General features: G+C 52.7%; 1 protein-coding gene across 4 annotated transcripts in view; it reads right to left on the reverse strand.

The window, feature by feature from the left end:
- Positions 1-21,948, reverse strand: part of bcor (BCL6 corepressor) — a 62,915-nt gene that overhangs the window by 5,940 nt on the left and 35,027 nt on the right. For all 4 annotated transcript variants that reach the window (XM_035407964.1, XM_035407963.1, XM_035407961.1 and 1 more), the window contains 5 exons: positions 21,263-21,567; positions 17,260-17,535; positions 9,048-9,214; positions 6,822-6,967; positions 832-909 (listed from right to left, as the gene is read on the reverse strand). In XM_035407964.1, coding sequence (XP_035263855.1) covers positions 832-909; positions 6,822-6,967; positions 9,048-9,214; positions 17,260-17,535; positions 21,263-21,567 — 972 coding nt within the window. The remainder of the gene's footprint in view (positions 1-831; positions 910-6,821; positions 6,968-9,047; positions 9,215-17,259; positions 17,536-21,262; positions 21,568-21,948) is intronic.

Here is a 21,948-nt window from a genome sequence, read left to right on the forward strand (position 1 = left end):
ATGTAGGATGTGCTTGTTAGCCCGGGACAGTCCCTGTACTGGACCTCCGCAGACCAGGCTCGAAATGGACAAAAGAGACGGGGAGAGGCAAAATGGGGGGAGGGAGAGAGCGAGAGAGAAAGCGACAGACAGAAAGAGTGAAAGCGAAACAGAGCAAAAGCAAGAGAGAGAGATAGAGAGCAAAAGTGAAAGATGGACAGCAATACTGAAAGGACAGAGAGAAAGGGAAATCGGTAGTGAGAGTGAAAGAAATAGGGAGGGAGAGAGCACGCTGGCGATCAGACAGAGCCTCTCTCCAAGGGAGCTGCTTTACACGCAAGCCTTTTTTCCTTTTTTTTTTTTTTTTTCCCTTTCCGAAGCAGCACTCAGAGAATCCAAAAATAGACGGCAATCCGGCGAGGGCTGTGTCACGGCTGTGCAGTAATTCCAGGAATTTGGGGGGGGGAAGCGCACGGCGGCAGAGAGCCCATTTAAGCGGCGGAGCGACGCGCGTTCCGCGCCCTCCGCTGACGTTCATCAATTCAGCCGCATTAGCGCGCCGCTAGCGCCCGACGGCCCCGGAAAACTCCCGCACATTAGGAGGAGTCAGAGAGGGGGCTGAAGCGTGTCACCCCGGGGGGGGGGGGGACCGGGGGGTGCGCCTTAAAGCCTTTGTTTCTCTGTAACACGGAGGGAGGGTAAGAATAGAGAAAGCGGGAGCGATCACACGAGGTTGGGCTTTGCCTGGATTTGTGCGGCTGGGTGTGGGCCCTCCCTGCGGTGACGTGCCCGAGGGCCTTTCGCTCGTTGCCCCCCCCCCGACCCCAGGTCCCCTCTCGGGGAGGGACTCACCGCACACGGAGCTGCCGTAGAACTCCCAGCAGAGCCGCGGGTCGGCGTCGGCGCGGCCCTGCAGGTCAGAGAAGTAATCTGCAGAGAGAGGAGAGGGAGAACAGCACGTCAGGGACCAGCGCAGCTCAGCCCCACTTTCACTAACCCTCCCCCTCCTGCCCCCGCAGCAGGGAAGCACACACACTCTCACACACGCACGCACACACACACACGTACTCACACGCACACTCACACACGCACGCACACTCACGCACACGCACGCACGCACACACACACGCACGCACACACTCATGCACACACACGCACGCACACTCACACTCTCACACACACACGCGCACACTCACACACCCACACACGCACGCACACACACACACACACGCACACACACTCACGCACGCACGCACACTCACGCACGCACGCACACACGCGCACTCACACGCACACTCACACGCACACTCACACACGCACTCACATACACTCACACATACATGCACACTCACACACACACATGCACGCTCACACACACACACACACACTCCCCCAGTCTGCTGCCTCTCACCACTCACCTCACTGTGTGTGTGTGCGCATGTGTGTGTATGTGCGTGCGCATGTGTGTGTGTGTGTGTGTGTGTGTGTGAGTGAGAGAGAGGTGAGAGGCAGCAGACTGGGAGAGGGGGTGTATATCACAGGAGGGGCTGATTGGCAGGAGTGCTTTCTGTGCTGGGCCGTGCTAAAACTACAGGATGATGAATCAAGTGGACAGAGAAGAGCGTGGCGCGTTATCTGCCCTGGCCTGGGGGGGTCACAGGCCATGTGTCCACTGCTCCCCGGCCCCACCCAGCTCTGAGATCACTCCCCACTGCACCCACAAACAGGACAGCCCCCAAAATCAGACTAGTGCTCCAATACCGATGCAAATGCTAGATTTTACTTGAAAATAGCACCAGATACATACTAGCTGTACATCTGTATGGTGCAGAACGTTCTCATTTAAAGAACACACACTAATCGCCAGCTGTGTTGGATGCATTTGGTGGGCTTTGCAAATCCTGGCTAACTTAAAACAATTGCAAAATGGAGCACCAGGTAATCCTCTCATTTTCCAATCATTCCTGATTTTCTTACTGCCTCAAAATCAACCAGATTTATAGTATTGTGGTGACAATCCCCTAGAAACTTCACTCACCATTACAACTATACTGGTTTGTATCAATCTGTATTATTTAACAAAATGGATCTATGTTTTTACAAGCTCTGCTACAATGACAATTTTCTATATTGGAATTAGGTCAGGGTTTGATGCAGAATGGCAGCGTGTACTACTGGCTGGTTTTCTTGTTTCTGTCATCGAAATCTTTAAATGCAGCAGAAACATTTCCAACCATGTGAAACGAGAAAATGTTCAACTGCATCCTTCCTTCTCTCAAAGGATTTGGGCTCTTTGGAAATGACAGAGGAATACGGCCATCTGCAGCGCTCTGCTGACAGTTCTCTGGCTCTGGGTAAGACTGTCAGAGTAAAATGCACCAATCCCAAATTCCAAAAATGCTCATGTCAGAGGCGCCCAGGATTTGTTAAAGGGATCAGCAGGCTTTTAAAAGATGTAAAGATTTAAAAAGGAGTAGCGTGGTAGGTCGGGAGAGCAGCGCTATTACGGAGAATGAGGAAGACTTGGAGAGCCACTCATTACAATGAGACGAAGGCTGGAGAACGTTAACTACAGACGAGGACCTTTCCGCCAGGCGGGAGAGTACGCTGCAGCCATCACAACAAGCTTTCAGAAATAAATAAATAATAAATAAAAAACAACACAAAAGAAATGCCGCTACACGTTCAGAATCAAACACGGTCGCTTGTGTAAGCCAGCTAGCTGAACGCACGTTCTCCGACGCTGTAAATTTCTCTGGATGAGCGTCTGCTGAATGAATGTAATGCAGCGCGATGCTAACTGAACTTAACGCCCTCACCAGCACGGATGCAGGATGCTTTCACATTTACTGCAGCGTGCAGGAGCCAATGGATTCCACCCTTCCTGTGCGCCATGTTTGTATCCATTATGACAACGCTACGGATTCTTCGCTACCATACATTGGCACAGGTAAAGGTGTACTTTATATGCAATGGGAATATGGGAATCTTCAGACTTTCATTTCCTCTCTGCGTATGGCAAAAAAAGAAGGCAGAAATGCAATGCTAATGAAAAACCTAGCAGGGTAAAAAGGGGGAGGGGGATGGGGTTTGTGTAGCTCAAGCTTGTTCCTGTAGCTACTGGCAACAGGGAGAGAGAAAGAGAGAGAGAGAGTGTGTGTGGAGAAGGCATTTAAAATTCCAAGCAGGTGACAGTGATTAGCAAGGGAACGGGGGAGGTGCCACGCTGCGAGATCACAGGTTGCCGCTCACCTGACCTCACCATGGCGTGTACCGCTCTCTAGAGCCCCGCCCCCTGCCCCGCGCAGTCTAATGGAGGTCACAGTGCAACGCTGTCCTGTCTGTCTACAGCAACGAGGTGCCACTTCTACAGACGCCGCTGGGCCACATGCGTGGACACACTTAAACTCATGCATGCACACAGTGCAAACAGGTGCACTTTAAACACACTGTTAACGTCACATTGTGCGTGTGTGTGGCACAAAGGTGTTAATGCAGGCCTATATTTGTCCTCTCATACAGTACACGTGGTGCACTGGAAGCTGTAGACAAGCCATAATATCATAGCCCAGCTCACCAATTTTAATCTTATTATTTTCAGTTGAGAAATATTACATAAGCACTCAAACATTTCATTTCATGTCAATAACCTAAACTAAATGCTGAAAAGCAAATTTTCTATATTTTTTAATAGACTAGTTTAACCAGCATCCTAGTGGTAGAGTTAGTCATTAGCATGTTCGCTAGCCAGTGAATCCTGTCATTTCTTAATCTTTTGTTTCATAACATGTAATTCTTTGGAGTCAAAAGTTTTCTATAATCTTTATTTCTATGGTAAAAGGGCATATGTGCATATACGTATATTTGCAAGTATAGCTGACCGATGGCTTTTTATTTTGTATTAGTTTCAGCCTGGCTAATTTAAAGCTAGCTGATTAATTACAGGTCGAGTCTGTTCACTCACCCACACTTAAAACGGAAAAATAGAGGTAATCAAGTATGACCGTCATAAGAGCTTACAGAATAAGATTCTGTAGCTTACAGAATAAGATCGCACACAGGGTGGGAGACTTGCGCATTTTCTCCAGGGAGCATCATGTGTTGGAATTACAGTCAAGAGTTAGCGATGGCTAACTTCATTTAGTGCATTTATTTCCCGCAATGCCTAATTTTTTCATTGATGTCCTCCATCCCCTTGAGTGTACTGCGCGTGAGACGCACGAAACTATACACTTAAGGCTTAAACAATCTTGGGCCAAGAAGTAGCATAGCGTTCCTATTTTTATGTCTTTGTTTCCCAGAATAGGCCAATAAAACATTTATAAAACAATGTCTGCAGCCTGCGAGTCCTCTAAAGCCTGATAATTATTGTAAAGGAGATGGATAGCTGTCTGGTGGTCATTCACTTCCTTCCTGTCCGGTGTTGTGTGTGAAGTAAAGCTGGAGACAATGCTCTTCCAAATTAACCCCAGTCCACTGATGGGGGGGGGAGTACCAAAGACCCTTTTCATGCCAGGAAAAACCCTGAGTAACTGCTTTTCTTTAAACCCAGCAAAGTTTTTAATTAGCTACCTAGTTCATTTAGCCCCTCACTTAGTCAGAGGAAATACTCCAGTTACACAGCATTGAACTGAGTCTCTCTTTTGGTTTGTTTTTTGTGACTTTCACAGAGTTGAAAAATTGCTTTAAAAAAAATTTTAATAAATAAGGACCTGCAAAACAAGCGCTTCAAACCTAGGGTAATATTGTGAAAACAGCAGAGGCAAACTGCCACAAACAGAGCTGTGGATTTAGAGCGGCCCTCAGCCGGCCGAACCCCACTGAACCCCCACTGCGCGTCCCATAAATGAGCGCCACTCATCTTCAACAGGAATGCGCGCTGAAGGTAGCCAAAGTGCGTCAGGGTTTGATGCAGAATGGCAGCGTGTACTACTGGCTAGTGTTCCACTTACAGCGCACACACACAAACGCAGGTGCGTGCGCACGGACGCACGCACGCACATGCACACACGAGCGCAGGTGCATACTCGCATACTCATGCGCATGTGCACATTCATATACACCCGAGCACACACACACACAAACGCACGCACTCACAGACGCACATGGGCACTGAAACGCTGAGCTGGGCAGCTGGCAGTGCTGGGATGCTGCCGTTTCGGGGGCAGGATTAATGTCCGTCTCACCAGGCCCCCCCCTCCCCCCCCCTCAGTCACGCTGGGTCCCCCAGCCCTGCTGTCAGGCTGGAAGCTAACTGCTCTCTGCCTGCGAGAGAAACGTGGTCTGCCCCAGGAAACACACACAGCCCTCATAAGCAGGTGTGTGTGCGTGTGTCTGTGCGTGCCTGTGTGCGTGTGGCCTCCACAGCCACACGAAGTGGCACCAGCGTCAACGGCGCTGAACCCTCCCCCCGTCCCCCCCCCCCCAGTCCCCCGGAGCAAGCGTCATCATCGGACACGAGGGACAGCTAAGAAGAAGAAGTGTGCGCGCCTGTGTGTATGTGTGTGCGCGTGCATGTGCGTGCGCATGTGTGTGTATGCCTGTGTGCGTGTGTGTGTGCTTGTGCGTGTACGTGTGTGTGGTTGAAGGTGTGTGTACGTGCGTGTTCGCGTGTGTGTGTGTGCGTGCACGTGTATGCGTGCGTGTGTGCGTGTCTGTGCGTGTATGTGTGTGTGTATGCATGCGCGTGTGTGCGCGTATGTGTGCGTACGCGTGTGTGTGCGTATGCGTGTGTGTGTGCGCGCATGAGGGAGGCACACACTCCCACGGTAGGCCGTGCTGATTAATAAGGCTCGGGGCTAACAAACGGCTCAGGAGGGGAGGGGGAGGGGCAGGGTGAGGAATGCTCCAGTGCATGTATATCTGTGGAATTCTCCGCCTCACACACATCCCCCAATCTCCATCTCCCTCTCTCTCTCTATCCCTCAATCTCTCCCTTTTCTTCCACCTCTCTCCCCCTCCGTCCTTCCATCTATCTCCCTTTCCCTCTCTCTTTCCCGCTCTCAGTCCCTTTCTCCCTCCGTCTCTCTCCCCCTCTACCCTCCTCCCTGCTCTGAGAAATGGCACAGCTCCTTCCTGCTCCTCTGAGCTGAGCCCTGTCTGTGCTACCTGCCCACACACACACACTCACACACACACAGCCACATCACTCATTCAGTCCTCTACCGGACACACACACACCTACATCACTCATTCAGTCCTCCACTGGACACACACACACACGCACACACACATTCAGTCCTCCACTGGACACACACACACATCACTCATTCAGTCCTCCACTGGACACACACACACACACAGCACTCATTCAGCCCTCAATGGACAGACACACGCATGCACTGACACACATACAGTAAGGCACATACACACACGCGCACACGCACACATACACCATTCAGACAGCACGAGTACACACCTCCCGAAAGCGTGCTTTAATCTTGCAGTCTACACCCTATCCCTGGGTGTCCCCGTAACTCACTGAGCTCAGATTCATATCAGCCTATTCCGTACCGTCACGGCTGCAGCTTAGGGAAAATAAAGCTGGCTCACTTTTCTAAAGAACAAAAAAAAACCCAGAACCTAAGAGGGGAAAAAAAAACAAACGGGGACAAAAAAAAAGGCCAAGTCTGCACACAAGCCCAAATCCAAACACCAGGGAAAAAAAAAAACAAAAAAAAAACTCGAGCTTAAGTAAACACACAAGCCGTTGCTAAGTAACCAGATACCGCGGCGACGCGCGCCAAGGGTGAACAGCATCCTTTTTTCAGGCCGATTCCGAGAAGTACGGCAGCCAGAGGAGCCTCACAACCTCTCTCTGAGGGGGGGGGAGGGGGGCTCACCTAACAGAAAGCACTCCATCAGCTCGCTGTGGGTCATCTTGAGGAGGCCACGCCCGGAGTAGGTGGCCAGGGTGGGGTCGGCTCCGTAGGAGAGGAGCAGCCGCACCACGTCCAGGTGGTCGTTCTCCACGGCGTCGTGAAGAGGCCTGGGGAGATGACAAACAACTGGTCACTGCGGAGTTCACCAAAACTAACTCCACACAACACCAAATTCATCAACATACTCGCAAGTACTAAACCACCATACTCTCTAGCACCAGATTTAATACCATACTCTTAAATTAAGGGGCAGCATGTTTAAGGTTCTGGATCGATACCCAGCTGGGGCACTGGTGTACCACTGAGCAAGGTATTTCACATGAATTGCTCCCGTAAATATTCAGCTGGGTAAATGGAGTACATATAAAAATACAATCGGTTTACGTCATTGTGGATAAGAGCGTGCGCTAAATACCTGAAGTAAACGCAAGTACCAAATTTAACGCCGCTCTCACGTACCAAACTGAACACCATATTCACAAAATCTACTTTACCATCATCTACCGTCTCAGCACCAAAACTGACAATACAAATGCTACACTATACTTTCAGCATCAAGCTTGATGCCATACTTGCAAGTCTTACATGATTTTGCGGTTTAGATGAAACATGACGATCGAATCAATGCATGTATGGATTTGAGCTTCCTATATAAATTTTGTGCATCCTTGACAAGTCAGAATCTAAACAGCCGAACGTGGCACGCTACATACACAGATTTGATCGAAAAAATCTGATTAAATCCAGTTTATTCATTATTCACTTTCAGAGTTATTTATGAAACCTTCAGTATACTAGTTAAAAGCATTTTCACATTAATTACATTTTGCAGATTACAACAATGACAACAGCCTCATTCTTTTTTTATAATCTGCCGCACACGCTCTAATTAGCTCACGCTGAAATAACGGACTTGAGTTCCTGAAAGCCTCTTGTTGATGTTAGCCCATAATTATAAAACATGTAATTACAGGAGCTCTGGTAGCGCACGCTCAAGGAGAGAGAGAAGGAGCCTGCTGACAAAGCTTGGGGGAGTCAAGGAGATTCAGCCTGTTTCTGCTCTTCCGCAATGTGTGTGCGTGTGTGTGTGTGTGCGCGCGCGCGCGTTTCTCACTATGTGCGTGTCTGACAGACTATGAACGCGTCTGATGGGTTGCGTACGCAAGAGTATTTGAGCGAGTCTGTGTGTGTCTATGCGCACGCATGTGCGTGTGCATGACTTACAGTGAGTGTCTTTATGTGTGCGCATGCATCAGAGTAGCGAGCGAGCGTGTGTGTGCGTGAAGCAGAGTTAGTGAGCGAGTGAGTGTGTGTGTGCGTGAAGCAGAGTTAGCGAGCGAGCGAGCGTGTGTGAAGCAGAGTTAGCGAGCGAGCGTGTGCGTGTAGCAGAGTTAGCGAGCGAGCGTGTGTGTGTGCGTGAAGCAGTTAGTGAGTGAGCGAGCGTGTGTGTGAAGCAGAGTTAGCGAGCGAGCGTGTGTGTGAAGCAGAGTTAGCGAGCGAGCGAGCGTGTGTGTGAAGCAGAGTTAGCGAGCGAGCGAGCGTGTGTGTGAAGCAGAGTTAGCGAGCGAGCGAGCGTGTGTGTGTGTGTGAAGCAGAGTTAGCGAGCGAGCGAGCGTGTGTGTGAAGCAGAGTTAGTGAGCGAGCGAGCGTGTGCATGTGTGTGAAGCAGAGTTAGCGAGCGAGCGTGTGTGTGAAGCAGAGTTAGTGAGCGAGCGAGCGTGTGTGTGCGTGAAGCAGAGTTAGCGAGCGTGTGTGTGTGTGCGTGAAGCAGAGTTAGCGAGCGAGCGTGTGTGCGAATCAGTTAGCGAGCGCGTGTGTGCGTGAAGCAGAGTTAGCGAGCGAGCGTGTGTGTGCGTGTGTGTGAATCAGAGTTAGCGAGCGTGTGTGTGTGTGTGTGTGCGTGCGTGAAGCAGAGTTAGCGAGCGAGCGTGTGTGCGTGTGAAGCAGAGTTAGCGAGCGAGCGTGTGTGCGTGTGAAGCAGAGTTAGCGAGCGAGCGTGTGTGCGTGAAGCAGAGTTAGCGAGCGAGCGAGCGAGCGTGTGCGTGAAGCAGAGTTAGCGAGCGTGTGTGTGCGTGAAGCAGAGTTAGCGAGCGAGCGTGTGTGTGTGAATCAGAGTTAGCGAGCGAGCGTGTGTGTGTGTGAAGCAGAGTTAGCGAGCGTGTGTGTGTGGTTGGCGGAGGCTCGTGCCTGGTTCCGTCCTGGGCGCTGCAGTTGATGTCGGCTCCGTGCTCTACGAGGTGCTGCACGATGGACAGCCAGCCACGGGCACAGGCCTCATGCAGGGCGCAGTAGCCCGCGTTGTCACGGTGATTCACGTCACACACCTTGTTTTCCAGGCAGTACAGCACCACTTCCTATAAAGAAAGAGAGAGAGAGAGAGTGCGAGGGAGAAGGAGAGAGAGAGCAAAGGAGACGGCAAGGTTACTATGGCTGTAATTGGAATGCAATCTTCCACGGCAACAGACAAGGCCAGCGGCTTTCTGCGCCGTGTCCCCGTCAGTAACCGAGGCGCTCATAAAACATTCCGCCACCCTCGCCGGCCTCCGCGCTGTCTGTTCTCCCTTCAACCGCCCACCACACAATGCAGGCGCATTCCTACCACTTTCACACCACGTCTCCCTTTCTCCCCATACGGCAATTGATTGTGATTTAGTTTCGGAGCGTGTTGATAATTGCTATAATGTGTGGGTTATTAGAGTGTACACTGTTTTTTTTAAAAAAAAAAAAGAAAAATAAGAATAAATAAATTATATATATATATATATATATATATATATATATATATATATATATATATATATATGAATGACAGAGCCTGGGATGAGCAGGGCGCCTCCGTTTAATATCCCGAGACTCAGGGAGAAAACGGCTCATTTCAACTGCTACAATCTTTTCACATTTCTATTTCTATGCAAATTTCAGCAGCGCGGGCCTCAGCTTTCATAAAGCCATTCTGTAGCAATGGGGAGGCTGAGCAGCACATCCAATCTACCAGAAACGGTCAAACGAACACTGGACATCTGGATAATAAACGCGGTCCTTCCGGTCCCCGAGGTTACGGCCAGCCTGGTCTCAGTCTTTTTAAAAAATAATCTCCGCGACAGAGACGTAAATTGACTGGATGTCTCACTACTGCGGGAAATTCTCGTGATCAACCCCCCAATACGTAGCGAACATCCCGTTACTGCATCCGAGGAGAAAAGTGTAACATAGCCTAGTTTACCCAAAACAAAAAACAAAAACGGACGGAGGCTCGCGAATGAAATCCACAGACCTGCCTAATCTCGCGGTTTCTAAATCCGCTTCCGTCTTCAAGACAAGCCGCCCACACACAGCGGAGGCAGGTCAGAGCGATAGTGACGGCGTCAGTCATCGATAATCGAATCTGAAGACGGGCAGCGGATCTTTTCAAAGCGGCATCCTGGTGGATATAAATTGACGCGCTGATCAAAAACCTGGTAAACACTGCTAGGGGGTGACTCAGACTCCAAGATCGCACAGCCACCGGTGGTCGCTTGACTAGAAAATACAGAGGGGGAAGGCGATTCAACTGCACAGCGAAGGCTCATTTCAGAGGTCTGCAATCGTAGCCAGTTTTTTTTTTTTTTCCAAACCACCGATCCTGCTCATTTAAGAAAGAAATAATCAAAGGGAAACCATCGCAGCGCTCAATAACCCTTCCAAACTCCGGAGACAGGAACCTAGTCAGCTCGCCCGTGTTTCGACGCTGTCGCTCACAGAGGAGAGAACGGCTCTAGGCACTGCTGCCCATTAGGGCAAAACCAGCACGTGCAACGCAAACGCACTTTAATGGTGTTGTACAAATAACAGCAAAAACAAAGCCCCCTTGCGGAAGTGGCGTATACTGAAATAGTATGTATTTAAATAAAATGCATTTTCTGTTATATCTAGATGTTTCAACAATTAATAATGTATGGGCTAATGTGAATAAATAAATGTAAACTTCTACTGCAGTATGTTATATTCCACCTCAGTGTAAATGCAGAAAAATCAAGCTCCTTCTGATTTACGTTCTCAATCACAATAAAAATAAAATAAAAATGAAAGCAGGAGAACAGGGCTGCGGGAGAGTCGGCAGCTCGCAGGTTAACACAACAGTTCGAACGCAGCTTGATAACACTCCTCAGGAGCTCGCTCGCTTCGCACACTCTGCGTGTGCCGAATCGGCCCCTCCTGCCGCCGCTGCAGCTCCGCTCCGCTCCCCCGACACGACAATCGGTAGCTAGGATACGGCATAAAGCTGCGGTTGGGCCCCATGCAAACAAACGGAACACACGCTAACGAGCGCCCTCCCTCGCGCACCCCTCCCGACAGGAGGAACCCAGCTGGCCCTCAGCGCTCGCTTGCGAGACCCAGCAAGGAAATCTCTACGCCTCCGCTGGCCAAACGGAGCGTATAACATGGTGTGAGGCTAAATTCACAGCTGGGGGGGGGGGGGGGGGCTGTCCTGAAAAAAGACATGCCGTTCCGCCATGGAACCTTCAGCCCACGTGGTGGACCAGACCAGGAGCTGTGGGAGCAGCCTCCCAAACAACCCGGGATGGGATTTGGGATTTGGCCTGGGGATTGCGAAAGCCAGGCGAGGCAGCCCCGGGAATTCCTCTCCCGGACGCAGGAGGCTGGCTTTCAGCAGTGGGAGTTAAGCGTTGCATTAAACAGACAATAAAACTCTTTAATAACCAGCGGGGGGGGTGGGGTAGGGGGGGGGTCAGTGCCGGCTCTTATTGAAAGCTGTAGATCGCAGTGAGCTGCTGATTTCTCTGCAGTAAAATGAAACGCTCTCCACCCCCCCCCACCCCCCCTCCCCCAACCTCCCCCTCCCTCCTCTTTTTAATCTCCTTCTCTAGAGTGCTTCCCCGTCCTCGGCTGCAATCAATGCATCAAAATTAATTCAGCAGACAGTTAACCCTTCACGGCACCAACCTGCGAGGCGTGTGCACTAGTGACCGTGCAAACGCTCGCACGCCACGCAAACGCTCACACACACCGCGCCAACGCCGCCGCCGACCGCACCGGCTGCGAATCCAAACAAAGGCAGAGAGAGCGACGGGGATACGGGAGATGCCAGCCTGCGCGGCGGCTAGAAAGAGAAAAACAAATGAAAGGACGCGCGCGGACGCGTAGGAGGATCGTGGGTAATGAACGCAGTGTGTGTTTAATGGCTGCGCTGACGTCGTTCTGTTTACACAAATTACCCACGCTGCTCGGCTGGTGACCTCAGGTGGGGCGGCGCGAAAAAAAAAAAACCTTCAATTACGGCAGGAGCAGCTGGCTTCTCGCTCCGCGCCGCGGCCAGGCTCCTACCCCTGCGGCTACACCGGCGGCCGCTTCAACCGCGACCCCCCCACGGCCGCTGGCGAGCTGTAATGGGGCCAAGCCGGCGGCTCCGGTAAAGACCGTGGTGGAAAAGGCTACGCAGCACTAAGTGCAGCTTTTAATTGGGAGTTTGGCAGGCACTCAGTGGCTGTGTGGGAGTAGCAGTGTGCCTGTGTGTGCGTGTGTAGCACTGTGCTTACGTGTGTGCGTGTGTGTAGCACTGTGCTTATGTGTGTGTGCCCATGTGTGTGTGTGTCTAGCACTGTGCTTATGTGGTAGGGGCAGTGTGGGGAGCAGAGGAGGTAGGGGCAGTGTGGGGAGCAGGGGAGGTAGGGGCAGTGTGGGGAGCAGAGGAGGTAGGGGCAGTGTGGGGAGCAGAGGGGGTAGGGGCAGTGTGGGGAGCAGGGGAGGTAGGGGCAGTGTGGGGAGCAGAGGGGGTAGGGGCAGTGTGGGGAGCAGAGGGGGTAGGGGCAGTGTGGGGAGCAGAGGGGGTAGGGGCAGTGTGGGGAGCAGGGGAGGTACGGTCTGAGCTACTGCAGACTCCGCAGCACAGAAAACGGCATCAAACAGGGCTTAGAGAGTTTATGAACGGGAGTCCGTGTGCGTGTGTGTATGCGTGCGTGTGTAGGTGCTGTGCGTGTGTTAGACTAAACATGTTAGTGTGCATGTGTATGTGCGTTAAGTGAGACTTTCAGCCTTCCTGGAATTATTAGGAGTCTGGCAGTAACCGCAGCAGGTAACTGGGGGAAGCAGCCCAAACCACCAAGACTTCATTTGCAACTCCCCGCATTAACATTTTAAACACAGCGGCGGCATGCCTTCAAACCACAGAGAGAGAGAGAGAGAGAGAGAGAGAACGAAAGGGAGAGAGCGCGAGAGAGAGGGACGGAGAGAGAGAGAGCGCTTTCATGTGCAGCCACAAGAATCACAAAACTAAATTAACATGAAATATGCAGAGGGGTGCATGCAGAGGGGAGGGGAGGGGAGGGACAGTGCTCCCCCCTGTGCTGGGGAGGGGGAGGGGGAGGGGGTTTGGCTGGCGATTACACTGACTGACTAGAGACCGTTACCCACGACGACGGCGGAAGCAGCGGAGAGAGCCCGAGCCGAACGACGCGCTCACGAGCGCAGCGCGTGCTGAGGCGCGCGGGAGCGCTAGCCTTCTGAAGCGAGCCGCCGGCTCCTCCTTTGTTCCGCAGGAGGACCTCCAGCCATAATCGCACGACGGCGACATTAAACGAAATCAGCTAAATCTCACCGAAGCTTAACCATAAATTGTATTTAACAGTTTGTATTGAAGAAATGCATTTTTTTTTTCCAGCTCCTTAACACATTTGCTCCTGGACGCGCAAACACGCACTCATGCGTTCACACACACACACACGGGCGCGTGGAGACACACAAGCAAGCACGCACACACACACACACACACACACACGGGCGCGTGGAGAGACAGAAGCAGAATCGGTAAACAAAAGACAAACTGCGGGACATCCGGCAGGAGCGGCCCACGGGAGAGGCAGGGCAGATTGACAAGGCTGCCCCAGGGGGGCGTAGTGTGGGGGGGGGGGAGGGCAAACATATCCGCCCGATGAAACGCCCCCCACCCCCCCTGAGCTCGCCGAGCCCCAGGGAGCAGCCGGCAGCTTATCGCACGCGCGCAGTTAGAAACGCCGCTTCCTGTCTCACCGGGGCAGCGGACGGAAAAGAAAAAGAAAAAAAAACCGCGGAGGAAAAACGCCGCCGTCACGGAAACGAGCCGCTGGTCGCCGCGCTAACGGCGCCGGGGCCGCGTCCCGGCCCGCCGAACCCCAGCCCGCCGACGTCAGAGCGCCGCCGTGGCGCCACAGCTCCCCCCGTCCGCCCGCCCTGGGGGGGACGCGGTTCACACTCTCGCTCGCAGCCGTAACCCACGCACTGAGCGCTCAGCGGAGCGCGAGCGCAGAAAACCTGTGTAAATAAACCTGCGTCTGCGCTCGCTTCCACACCCGAGCGCAGGAGACGGCCAAAAGGCACAGGGCTGCACAGGGCTACACAGGGCTGCAGGAACAAAGGGTTTTTGGGGTTCTTAACGGGACACGGCTCCAGCCAATCAGAGACGCTCTGACCCTTGCTTCGCTGTGACTGACACTCCCCCCCTCCACCCACCCACCCCACCCCCACCCCGAAAGAGTACAGGTCCAATTAAGGAGGCCTGACGCGAGCGGCGGTTTGACAGGGCAGGTCCTGAGGACGGCGGGCGGATAATGGCCCCGAAACTTCCCCCGTTTAGCAGCGTCCTCGCAGAGCGCCTTCGCGAGCGGGAATAATTAAACGCCGCGCGGTGGAGAGCCCTCGTCGGATAACCGATGGAGCTCTAATGGCAAAGAGCAATTCCGCCTGAAAGCAGAAATGCCAAAGTGGCGCACGGAAAAAAAGAAAAGAAAGAAGAGAACGATGGGTCGGCGGTGAGTGTGTTCACAGGCGTGCGTACACAAACACGCGCGAAAACACACACACACACACAAATACAAACACACACGCAGACACACGCTCGCACACAAATACAAACACACACGCAGACACACGCTCGCACACAAATACAAACACACACGCAGACATACGCTCGCGCACACACACGCTCGCGCACACACACACTTGCACACAAATACAAACATGCACACACAGACGCACACACAGACACACAAACACACTCACACGCACACAGGCACACAAGCACACGCACACACAAACGCACACACACAGCCCTCTTATCTACCGGCAGCGTGAAGCAGGAGACAAAGGGAAATTCTGTGAGGATGAAAAGGGAGAATCTGACAAACGGAGGGAAAAAATTCTAAAGAAAGAAAAATGGCTGCTTGGGGAGGGTAATTTAGAGAAGCCTTCCTGTCACAGAGGGCAGAACGACTTAATGAAGTACGGCAGGGGTGGAGGGAGGGAGAGAGAGAGAGCGAGCGCACATCCTTGTGGACCAGAGAGAGGGAGGGAGCAAAAGGAGGAGTGTGAGCGAGAGAAGGAGACAGAATGGGGAGGAGAGGAAACGGAGCTGGGCTGGGTAGCGGTGTGTGCGATCCGACAGGGCAGTGGAACAGTGTGAGACCAGGTGGGCCAGCCCTGCCCGAGCTGTCCCAATGAACAGGCCAGGCCACTGGAGCAGGCCAGGGGACAGCATGCACGCACACACAGTACACACGCACACACACACAGTATGCACGCATACACACACACACACACAGTATACACGCACGCACACGCAGTATACACACACACACACACGCACAGTATACACGCACGCACACACACGCACGCACGCACAGTATACACGCACACACACACAGTGTACACATACACACACGAACACACACACACAGTATACACGCACACACACAGTGTACACACACAAACACACACACACACAGTGTACACATACACACACAAACACACCCGCCCTATGCAGAAAGGGAGGAGGGGTCTAGGTCAGGTGCACGGTAAATATACGCTCATGCGATGACGTTTTTAAACGTGTGATGAATTCCTGGCTTCTCTGACGGAGTGCAGCTAATTGCAGGTCTGCTGTGACCCCCTGTTTCCAGAGGAGAGGAAAGGGGGGAGACCCACAAAGGGAGGCTGTGCTTTGTGCAGCCGGCTTTGATCCTTAAAGGGTCGCATAATTTCTCATTTTATTTCTTCCACGTTGGCGGCTTTGATCCGGTCAGGACCTACGAAACTCCCTACTTAAACTTAAATCGCCATTTATGAAAGATGAAGATCTTCATTTTACACTTTAAAACATACTACTTCCATCACGTCTAGCAGTGCATTTGAAAACAAGCGCTGCACTATACTGCAAAAAGAAAAAAACGCTTCTAAAAAAAGTCCGTTAGCCGGGAGCCTTTAAAGTCTCTGGTTGGAGGGGCATAAAACAAGGCCGGCTGCCGCGGTAATCGTTCATTTCCTGCGCTCCACGCTGCCTTTTCAAAGTCCCTCCGCCATCACTAATCCACGGTCTCATTAATCCCGGGAAAAATTAGACACGGATGAAGGTATTCCCAGAGCCTTCGCCTGAACACTGATCGCTTCTCTCTGACGGGAACCCCCGTGACTTCAGGAAAAAAAAAAAAAAAAAAAAACGGGGAAGAGAGAAAAAAGAAAAAAGAAAAGGGGGGAAAAGAAGCGAGCGCGATGCGGAGCCGGGCGGCGAGGAGAGGGTTAACGGGCGTGGGAGACGCGAGCGCGGCGAGCGCTAAGCGATTGTTCGTGCCTGTCGGAGACGCTCACGTGTCACAGCCCGGTCTCGCAGAGAATTAATGAGGTGCGAGAGAGAGAGAGAGAGAGAGAGAGAGAGCGCTGAGGCAAGACAGAGAGAGCGAGAGCCAGTAAGACAGAGCGGGAGAGAGAGAGAGAGAGAGAATCAGAGGGAGAGAGTAAGGGAAAGTGAGAGAGGGAAAGAGAAAGAGAGAGAAAGAGAGCATGAGAGAGAAGGACAGGGAGAGGGAGAGAGAGAGAGACCGAGCAAAAGTGAGAGAGGCAGAGAGGGACAGAGAGAGCGAGAGAGGAGAGGGAGAGGCAGAGAGGGACAGAGAGCGAGAGAGGAGAGGGAGAGGCAGAGAGGGACAGAGAGAGCGAGAGAGAGAGGAGAGGGAGAGACAGAGAGGGACAGAGAGAGCGAGAGAGAGAGGAGAGGGAGAGGCAGAGAGGGACAGAGAGCGAGAGAGGAGAGGGAGAGGCAGAGAGGGACAGAGAGAGCGAGAGAGAGAGGAGAGGGAGAGACAGAGAGGGACAGAGAGAGCGAGAGAGAGGAGAGGGAGAGGCAGAGAGGGACAGAGAGAGCGAGAGAGGAGAGGGAGAGGCAGAGAGGGACAGAGAGGAGAGGGAGAGGCAGAGAGGGACAGAGAGAGTGAGAGAGAGAGGAGAGGGAGAGGCAGAGAGGGACAGAGAGAGAGAGAGGAGAGGGAGAGGCAGAGAGGGACAGGGAGAGAGCGAGCGAGCGAGAGAGGGAGAGGCAGAGAGGGACAGACAGAGAGCGAGCGAGCGAGCGGGAGAGAGAGACAAAGCCACGCACCTCGTATCCCAGTCGAGCCGCCCGCTGCAGCAGCGTCTCTCCGGCGTTCTTGTTGACGATCAGCCTCCGGGCCTCGGGGGGCATGGGCCGGCTGGCGGGCGTGTCCAGGGCGGGGCTCCCGCCCGGCGGAGGGGAGGGCGGGGCCGCGGGCGTCTGGAGCGGGGTGAGGGGCGCAGCGGGGCAGGGAGGGGGGGACGGCGGCCGGGGCTTGACGGGGGAAGAGTCGCAATCCGAAAGGGAGGCTGACCTCTTGCGGGAGGTTCGTTTGAGGGCGGCCTGAGGGAGAGGAGGGAAAGGAAGAAGCTCGTTTCACCATGACGTACGGCGCCCCCCCCCGCATCCGCTCACACCCTCACACCCCCCCCTACCCCCACCCCAACCCCCCTCCCATCACCAACAGCGCCAACCCGATTTTGTTTTTTTGCGCCTTGGAGTGGTGTCAACCTGACTCGCTCCGCTTGGCTTTCCCCGAATTGGAAAAAAAAAAGAAGAAAATGACAGATAGGATTCCACAGCAAAGCAGCCAGACCCAGCGGAGAGAGGGGGAGGGAGAGCGCCACCGCTCCCGAAAATGAGCTTTTCAGCACGTCAGCGCTCAGCTGCGCTCATCTTAAAAGCACGCCCCCCCCCCCTTCTCAAACCCGAACGCAAAACTCGAGTTCACGCTGCAGATACTACATTCACAGAAGGGGCCAAAGCCTACAGAAAGAGATGACAGGCATATCATTTTAAAAGATATCGAAATAATATATATATATATATATAAATATTTTTCATGAACATTTATTGGAAAAACATCATTATCGGACATAATTGTAATAAATCAATACACAGGTCTGTAAAATTGCATATAAAAATCTAGCTTCCCCCTTCTCTCCCTCCATCCCTCCATCTCTCCCCCTCTCCCTCACTCCCTCCCTCTCTCTCTCTATTGCGGGCGCAGGTCCAGGGTGAAAGGGGGGGGGTGGGAAGTGTTAATTATTCCCAGCTCCGGGTTCAGGATGCACGGAGGCGGTGTGAGGGCCCGCGTGCTCAGGGGGGTGTGAATAAACGCCAGAGCTCGGCTCTGGGGCAGGGCGGGGAGGAGCAGGGACGCGCCACACATCCGTTTATACCCCGTAAAACGCCGAGTCTGGCAGCCAAACACGCATCCTCCTGCCACGCTGCACGGACTGAGAGAATGCATTACTTCTCATATGGAAGAGCATATGAAATGTGTGTTTATTTGCATGCGTTTGACATACATACAGTGAGCATAATTTTTGGGACAAAGACATTTTTTTCTTGATTTGTCTCAATCCACAATTTTAGATTTCAATTAATGTATGGGTAAACTGCACACTCTCAGCTTTTTATTAAAGGGTACTTTTATACTTTTCGGTTCAGAAATTTACAGCACATTTTATAGGTAGTCTCCCCTATTTCAGGGCACCATAATGTTTGGGACAAATGGCTTCACAGGTGTTTCTGATTATTCAGGTGTTCAAATGCTTATTTAGTGCAGGTATAAGAGAGCTTTCAGTATCTAGCCTTGCTTTTAGGTTTCTGATTGCCTTTGGAGCCTGTTATTGGCATTTATCTACACGAGGACCAGAGTGGTGCCAATGAAAGTCAAGGAAGCCACAAGGGAGTCACTATTCTCCAGAAGACTTCATAAGCAGAGCTACAGAGGGTACACTGCGAGATGTAAATCACTAATTCGCTGCAAAAACAGGATGGCCAGGTTACACTTTGCTTAAAAGAACCAGCAGAGTTCTGGAAAAAGGTCCTGTGGAAAGATGAGGCGAGGATTCACTTGTGGTAGAGACAGAGTGATGTCAAAAGCAAAGTATGGAGGCCAAAAACAACTGCCCAAGACCCAAAGACCCCCCCCCCCTCCCTCCCTATCTGTGGTTGGGGGTGTTATGGTTTGGGCATGCATTGCTGCCAGAGGTACTGGCTCACTTGTCTTCAGTGATGATGTAACTGCTGATAGCAGCAGCCGAATGAATCCAGAAGTTCACAGAAACATCTCATCTGCTCAAGTTCGACCAAATACCTCCAAACTCATTTGCACGGTGCTTCACTCTACAGCCAGACAATTATGATCATCACAAACACACTGCTAAAGCAACAAAGCAGTTTTTTTAAAGCCAAAAACTTGTTAAATTCTTGAGTGACCAAGTCACTGTCACAAGCCAAATCCAACTGAACATAGGTTTCATATCCTGAAAAGAAAACTTAAGGCAACTAATCCCCAGAATAAACAGGAACTGAAGACGGCTGCAGCACAAGCCTGGCATAGCATCACCAGAGAAGACGCTCAGCACCTGATGATGTCAATGGGTGACCGACTTCAAGCAGTCATTGCGCGACAAAGTATGAAACATGACTACTGTCATTTACATAACATGAAGATGTCCCAAAAGTTGTAGTGCCCTAAAATGGGGGTATGTATAAAAAGTGCTGTAATTACTACATGGTGAATCTGAAATGGATAAAAAAGTGGATAGAAATACCCTTAAATAAAAGCTAAGCATGTGCACTGTAACCACATGTAAATTGTTTGATTGCAAATCTAAAATTGTTGAGTAGAGCCAAATCCAGAAAAAATGTCTGCCCCAAACATTATGGATCTCACTGCATGTATATATATATATATATATATGTACATACATACATATATTATAAATGCCCACAAATTAAATCTGACAGTTTGCACAGTGACCTCATAGTCACCATTTGATCTCAAATACAATGTAATGGAGTACAGAGCCAAAAGCCAAAGTCAGTGCCCAAAATACTAATGGACAGCACTGCATATTCACACATACAGGGATAACATACAGACACATGTACACACATGTATGCAGGGCAAACGACACGCTGGAGGGAGCGCGGCGGAGAGCAGTGCGAGAGAGAGAGAGAGGGAGAGAGAGAGAGAGAGAGAGAGAGAGGAGGGTGAGGGGAGGTAGCAAAGGAGGGAGGGAGAGAGAGGGAGGGCAGAAAAGAGGGTGGGAGAGAATGGAAGGGAGGGAGAAAGAGAGGGGATAGAGAGAGGGAGGGAAAGAGAGAGGGTGGGAAAGAATGAAAGAGGGGGAGGGAGGGAGAAAGACAGGATAGAGAGAGGGAGGGAAAGAGAGAGGGTGGGAGAGAATGAACGAGGGGGAGGGAGGGAGAAAGAGAGGGGATAGAGAGAGGGAGGAAAAGAAAGGGGGAGGAAGAACAGAGGGTGGGAGAGAATGAAATGGAGGAAGGGAGAGAGAAAGAGGGGGTAGAGAGAGGGAAGAAAAGAGAGGGTGAGGGCGGGCAGAAAAGAGGGTGGGAGAGAATGAAAGTGAGGAAGGGATGGAACAGGAGAGAGGGAAGGAAGGGGGAGATAGGCAGGTCTGTGATCCGGGCAGTGGAGCCAGCCCCCCCCCCCCCCAGAGGAATTACATACTGGACCAGCTGTCAGCTACCACTGCTACCACACCACTACCCACACACCCAAGCACTGCGCACACCCAACCACACCCCACCACACCCAGCCATGACCCACGCATTCCACAATCTAAGCAAAGGCCCGTCACACACACACGCGCGCACGCACACGCACGCACACACACACACGTGCATGCACATACACACACACGCGCACCCCCACACACCGACACACACGCACACACACACACACGCACGCACGCACGCCCACGCACACACACACACACACACACTCACACGCCTCTGGACTGCTGGTTATGTAAAGAATGTGTGTCTCTCACAGGGGGGGGAGGGGCCTGCTCAGGCTCAGCGCTCCGCTGGGAGGCAGCGCTCGCGCTCCAGTGCGCCGGGAGGTCGCCGCAGCAACGGCACGCCGGGCGTGACTAACGCCCGGGAGGGGAGACGCGGCTCCTCGGGGGCCGCCGGCGCACGTGCTCCGCCGACCCCGCCGCGGCGGGACAGGGCGTCTACCCCGCACGGGCCCCGGCTGCTCAGGCCCCCCCCCGTCCGCCCCAACCCGCCACGCGTTACGCACACCTACCGTCTGCTCGCGGCTGGCGTCCGGGTGTGGGCAGGGGCAGTCCTCGGCGGTGCGGGACGTCCCGCGGCGCTCCCGCAGGCTGATGTGCTTGGTCTTGCACTGCCTCTTGCCGTTGGGCTTCTCGGACTCGCCAAGCCGGCGCGGCCTGTGGGCGGGGTCGGCGTCCCGGCCCGCGTCCGGCAGGGCGGGCCCCAGCGCCGAAACCTTGCGATGCTCCTTCAGCCTCTGGCGCTTGTCGGAGAGCCGGGCGGGGGTGGGGGCGAGGGGGGGCAGGTCCAGGCAGTCTCTGTGCGCGGGGCTCAGGTCTGTGGAGACAGTGGCACGGGCGGGGTTAATGTCGGCCGTCACATGCAGCCGGAGCTGGAGCAACGAGAAGGAAGAACAGCCGGCCCCCCAGCAGAAGAGCAGCCCTGAGCCACAGAAGAGCTGCCCTGAGCCACAGAAGAGCAGCCCTGAGCCACAGAAGAGCAGCCCTGAGCCACAGCAGCTAAGACAACACCAGAGCTGCTGGAGTTTGCTCTCTTTTATACACGCAGTCATGAGTCTGTCCCTCCCACTATTAATGGATACGTGTCAATGCAAATCTGCAGAACAGCAGAAAGAGGAAACCTTGCTCTCTCTCCCTCTCTCTCTCTCTCTCACACACACACACACACACAGTGAGCCTATCACACACTCACCCTTTA

The sequence above is a fragment of the Anguilla anguilla genome, chromosome 3 (assembly GCF_013347855.1).
Source record: "Anguilla anguilla isolate fAngAng1 chromosome 3, fAngAng1.pri, whole genome shotgun sequence".
NCBI lineage: Eukaryota > Metazoa > Chordata > Actinopteri > Anguilliformes > Anguillidae > Anguilla > Anguilla anguilla.